The sequence below is a fragment of the Hibiscus syriacus genome, unplaced genomic scaffold (assembly GCF_006381635.1).
Source record: "Hibiscus syriacus cultivar Baekdansim isolate YM2019G1 unplaced genomic scaffold, ASM638163v2 tig00006128_pilon, whole genome shotgun sequence".
Taxonomy (NCBI): Eukaryota; Viridiplantae; Streptophyta; class Magnoliopsida; order Malvales; family Malvaceae; genus Hibiscus; species Hibiscus syriacus.
The window spans coordinates 1-5,070 of NW_024062081.1; the positions used below are offsets into that span (position 1 = coordinate 1).

The 5,070-nt window shown below is 34.1% G+C and overlaps 2 protein-coding genes across 2 annotated transcripts; one reads left to right on the plus strand and one right to left on the minus strand.

Moving 5' to 3' along the window:
• Positions 1-208: 208 nt before the first annotated feature.
• Positions 209-1,739, plus strand: LOC120200537 (ribosomal RNA processing protein 1 homolog). The gene is made up of 4 exons (XM_039201349.1): positions 209-456; positions 688-782; positions 867-1,443; positions 1,532-1,739. Exons 1-4 carry the CDS (start codon positions 224-226, stop codon positions 1,617-1,619), a joined length of 993 nt encoding a protein of 330 aa, XP_039057280.1. The 5' UTR covers positions 209-223; the 3' UTR covers positions 1,620-1,739.
• A 494-nt stretch (positions 1,740-2,233) lies between these two features.
• Positions 2,234-3,500, minus strand: LOC120200538 (soluble inorganic pyrophosphatase 1-like). Its single transcript, XM_039201350.1, has 7 exons — positions 3,365-3,500; positions 3,231-3,259; positions 3,099-3,164; positions 2,857-2,964; positions 2,594-2,780; positions 2,416-2,497; positions 2,234-2,293 (listed from the first exon to the last, which is right to left on the minus strand). The coding sequence occupies exons 1-7, from the start codon at positions 3,477-3,479 to the stop codon at positions 2,245-2,247; spliced, it is 636 nt and encodes a 211-aa protein (XP_039057281.1). The 5' UTR covers positions 3,480-3,500; the 3' UTR covers positions 2,234-2,244.
• Between the last annotated feature and the right edge of the window lie 1,570 nt (positions 3,501-5,070).

Here is a 5,070-nt window from a genome sequence, read left to right on the forward strand (position 1 = left end):
TTCATTACTCAAAATTTCTGTACAAACTACAATATCTGCAATGATAAGCCTATACTTCTAAACTAAGCATAATTGAATACTTAAATTATCTTGCCTTTGTATTTCTTTACCTGAAAGTCTAAATCTAACTGTTTCATTAAGAGGTACTACCAAGCTGAAACTGGTTTATGGACACCTCCATTCTGTATGCTATTCCTCTATTTCCATATCATGTAGATGTGTGATGGTCCTTTTTGTGTGCTTTGCAGTAGCTGAAAGTGTTCCGGGTGGAATTCGTGTGAGAGTCGGCAATCTTCCTAAGAAAAAGAACATTCACAGGGATTTGAAAGCTGCTTTTGATGGGGTTCCTGGATTAATTCATATATATCCGGCTGTTTCTGGGAATAAGAAGACTAAAGACCCTGTCTGCAAAGGTTTTGCCTTCGTCGGTTTTAAGTGTGAGGTGGATGCAACCAGGTATGGTGTGCTATATTGCAAACTTTAATCATTGGTAATTCATAATTTTGTTTAACAGAAACTGTCCCATTATATAAAACTCATGCACTAAGATTAAGAACTCGCAAAATCACCGGTAATGCAATGTTGCATCTTGATCTAATTGACTTCAGGCAGCTTGTTCTTCGTTTTTTTAGAGAGTAAGCATTGTACTATTATCCTTCAACTGAAATGATGTCTTTCTTACGGTAGGTTTGTGCAAAATTTCTCTGGACATAAGATCACATTTGGTAGGATCCAGAAGCAAATAAAATGTGAGATGGTGAATCCTTCTCATGAAGAATTGAGCGACAATAAATCTATCACACCTGTAGCGGCAAGTTCTAGCTTCGTAGACGTTTCAAATGCTAATTTCGATATGAATAACTCTGATTCGTCATTGGAAAGCTTATCTGATGAAGTCAACGATCAAGATGATGAGCTTGTATCAGATGAATTTGATGATCCGGACGATGAGCTTGTACCAGATGAATTTGATGATCAGGATGATGTGCTTGTGTCGGATGAATTTGATGATCAGGATGATGTGCTTGTATCTGATGGATTTGATGATCAGGATGTTGTGCTTGTATCGGATGAATTTGATGATCAGGATGATGTGCTTGTATCGGATGAATTTGATGATCAGGATGATGAGTTTGATGGAGTAGAACTAGGAGAAGCTAGAAACAATATTAATGCTACTATTGTAGCAGAGGCAAAAGATGCTGATATTATGGAACCAACGTTTAAACGTGAAGCTGATTCGTCTCGGCTGGAACGAATTAGGGATCTTGAGAAAAGGCTACTTGCTAGAGGAAAACAACAAAGAGTTCCAAAAGAGCAAAAAGGTCAAAAGCTAGAAAGAGTTGGGTCTATTAAGAAAAAGGTACTTGCTAAACGAAACCAACCAAAAGTTCTAAAAGAGCAAAAGGTTCAAAAGCTTGATATTCCAGGGTCTGCTAAGAGGTATTTATGCATTATTAAAACCTCATTAGTAAAAAGTTTTTCTCTAATATAGTTTAAAATTCTAAGTTGTATTATCCTTTTTGTGCAGGTTAAAGACTAAGGAAAAGGCTCAGCTAACAGGGGTCTTCTCCAAATATGGTTTGAAAACTCTATTGACTTCAAATGAGGAGTCCTAATCAGCGGAAAATGTGTAAGAGTATTTGATATTACTAGCTGTAGTAAACTTATACATTCCTCCTTTGATCATTAGTATTTGATATTACTAGCTCTAGTAAATTTATACATTCCTTTTATCATTTCTTTCACATGAGAATATAATCCAACAAGCAATGAAAATAATTATAATAACGATGACAATAATCATTTGAAACTACAAAAATGTAATCAGTTAGGCTTTCTCATTCAACTGATGTTGATAATATGCTTTTATTTAGTATGACGCATTTTCCCTCCATGAATGAAGGAAAAATAGCTATGTACTTGAGCGTTTTGTGGTATCAGTAATGAATTGGAATGTAATAATATTGATTCATATAGTTACAGAGGAAAAGGTTCTCTATTGATTCAAATGTTGTACCTATGGGATAGGGATAGAGAAAGAGGAAAAAACCGAAGATCTCAAACAGTGCTTTTGATCGAAAATCAATTACCACCTTTATCATAATCATAAATCTTTTTTTATTTCAAAATTATCAATAGAATAAGAGCAATTCCAAATGTAAATCAATAGAATAATATGAGAAATATAAAAACATGAAAGAAAAAGTAAATGAAATCATAGCAAAAAGACGAGGTATTAGGTCATTTGTCCTGCTTCAATGTTTCTAAGATGTACTCGTTATAGAGGTCCCTGCACCATGGCAACATAAAACCCTTCGTCAGATATAGAACCGAAAGAGCAACACTGACTAATACCTATAGACCACAGATTAAGTTAAACAAAAGAGAAATGTCCATCAGCTTTAGGCATACATTGAATGCTGGATGGCTTCAATAGCAGTGTTTGCAGGTAAAATATCGTTGACTGCAACCTCCTTGTTCTCATTTTTCTTGTCTGTGCAATGTTAAGAAATCAGTATTCCCTCACACTATGAAGCAAAAGTTAATGATGTGATGCAATGAGTTCATAATGTGAGATTGAAAAGCATACAGTCTTCGAAGAAACGGCGGATCTCAGTAAGGCGGTGAGGGGGAAGTTGTTTGATATCAGTGAAATGTTTGTACTCTGGATCATCAACACAAACTGCAATGATCTTATCATCTTTCTCCCCCTTGTCGATCATGGGCATAAGTCCAAGAGCTCTGGCTCGCAGATAACATCCTGGAAGAACTGGCTCCTATCCAAACAAATCGTCATAACCTCAGTACTTGTAGATCAATGTTAAGTTGCAGGACTAAATTTTATATTTTCACCTGCATGATCACCAAACAGTCCATGGGATCATTGTCTTCGCATAGCGTGCGAGGGATGAAACCATAGTTGTGAGGATAGACTACCGAGGAATACAAAATCCGATCAACCTGTGAGATTCATTTAAACAGTAAGAAACACATTAGGACGGGAAAGCCATGGCCAATGAGGTATTCTCTGATCTATATATTCTATAGTAGCTCAAGGAACTTTATCTTTAAAAGATGCCCATTTTTTTTCATACCATAATCATTCCGGTCTTTTTGTCAAGTTCATATTTGACCTTACTACCTTTTGATATCTCAACAACCTGCACAGTTGATCAAAAAAGGTCGAGGCTTGAACAATAGAAATGATTGAACAAGTTGAGGCTTACACAATTGACAATGGTTGGAGCTTCAGATCCTGCAGCAGACAATATTTTTAAAACATGTCAGTTCCCTGTATTATGATTCACTCGGAGAATGATATGATACTTGGAATCTGATTATTCAGCCATTGGATAGATACCACTCCCGAGATCATGCCAAGGATGCGCAGCAACTGATCTCTTTGACATAGACGAAAGGATCCTCTCGTTTAGACGCGGCGGTCCGCGAGGAACTTCAGTTTTTTCGTCACTCATCCTGCATCAACATTCAACCAAATGAAAAGAGTTTCACTTATGATCCTAAACAAAGCAGAGAGTGAAGACAAGTACCTTTGGTTCTGGGATAAAGAGTGTAGACACAGAAAAAAAGTTGCTGATTATCAATGGAAGATAAATGAGGAATGATGCAGTGATTTTAGGTAAATATTTATAAGATATGGGGCTGAAAATTTGTCCAAAAAGAGAGAAAAGAGGTCGGTCAAAATGGTTTAAGGCAGTGCCTCGTGTCTGCTGTTGAGAACATGCAGGTCCTCGGCAGTCGGCATTTCCTTCTGTAATTTCATTTTTTTCTCACTGACTACGCTATATTAGGAGTACATATAGGGATTTAAAAAGTGTTTTAGAGATTAAAAAAACTCATTTAGTCATTGTCGGTTGAAACCTTTGTCATATAAAATGCAGTTTATGAAGGGTGACCTCTGATGCATCGACTATGTATTCATGCAAAAAGGGTCGCTAATATTGAGTTAAAAAGTTTACATATAGAGTACAGAGCTCCTGGCTATGGCTTGGAAGAATGGCTATTCTTTCTTATAAATCTTTTCATATTAAAAAAAATCACTTCCATATTTTAAAAAGATCTAAAAAAAAAGGCCAAACCGGAATTCAATGATATTATCAAAATATCATATAACATTTTTTACATTCCATCTTACTTTCACTCTAGAAATTTACTTTAAAATTAAATGTAAAAAATTATTATAAACTAATTTACTCCTAAACATATAATATGAAACTTACAAGATAACATTAAAATGTAAAACACGAGTCTTCTAAAAAGTTATAGAAAATATGTATATAGAAAACATTAGTTGTATTCTTCTATATGCATAATGTTTGGTACCTGATTCAAATGTTTAACAAAAATTCAGTGAGCGATATGGATGTATTGGGGTCGGTTTCGTTTTTATATAAGAATAAGAAAATTAAATAGATTAAATCGATGAAACAATTAAAATCAAATTAATTAAATCAAATAAAATCAGTTCGATTTTATTCATCAGTTTTATTTTTTAAATTATTATTATTATTATTCGAATAAAAACATGATAATATCTTAATTATTATTTATCTTTATTTTTAATAAATATTATTTATATCCCATTACTTTAACAATGTGACTTTCATAAATAATGTAATACTTTAAACCTGGATCGAGTTCAATATGTCACTTTAGGTCATCGAAATGATCATTATTTGGAAAAATATTATTTTCCATCGTACAAAGAAGTCATAATAAATTCAAACTACAGAGTTTATAAAAAACAGTCAAAACATATTTAAAAATTATAGCTCCGTTTACAATGGTTCTCAAAATAAATCTTAGTTTTTGGGTTTATAAATCAAATACAAAATAAGAGTTCTATGAATATATATATATATATATTGAGTTGACTGATCATCCGTTTTGCGACCCCTTGTTCTCGTGGTCTAACCATCAGGAGGTTGGTTTTACTGCAAAGAAGTTGGATCGTGTTCTTATTAACCCTTTGGGGTTTAATGTTCTTCCTTCTTCTTTCGTGGAATTTCAAGCTCCGGAGGTTTCTGACCACTGCCCGACAATCAT

What these genes read in the sequence shown, in the direction of transcription:
- LOC120200537 (XM_039201349.1), top strand. Translation starts at nt 224, where the DNA reads ATGGTCCTTTTTGTGTGCTTTGCAGTAGCTGAAAGTGTTCCGGGTGGA. An exon ending in TGTGAGGTGGATGCAACCAG is followed by an intron (nt 457 to 687) that starts GTATGGTGTGCT and finishes TTCTTACGGTAG; the next exon opens with GTTTGTGCAAAATTTCTCTG. An exon ending in TCCTTCTCATGAAGAATTGA is followed by an intron (nt 783 to 866) that starts GCGACAATAAAT and finishes TGAATAACTCTG; the next exon opens with ATTCGTCATTGGAAAGCTTA.
- LOC120200538 (XM_039201350.1), bottom strand. Translation starts at nt 3,479, where the DNA reads ATGAGTGACGAAAAAACTGAAGTTCCTCGCGGACCGCCGCGTCTAAAC. An exon ending in TTGGCATGATCTCGGGAGTG is followed by an intron (nt 3,260 to 3,364) that starts GTATCTATCCAA and finishes TGTCTGCTGCAG; the next exon opens with GATCTGAAGCTCCAACCATT. An exon ending in GAAGCCATCCAGCATTCAAT is followed by an intron (nt 2,294 to 2,415) that starts GTATGCCTAAAG and finishes GCCATGGTGCAG; the next exon opens with GGACCTCTATAACGAGTACA.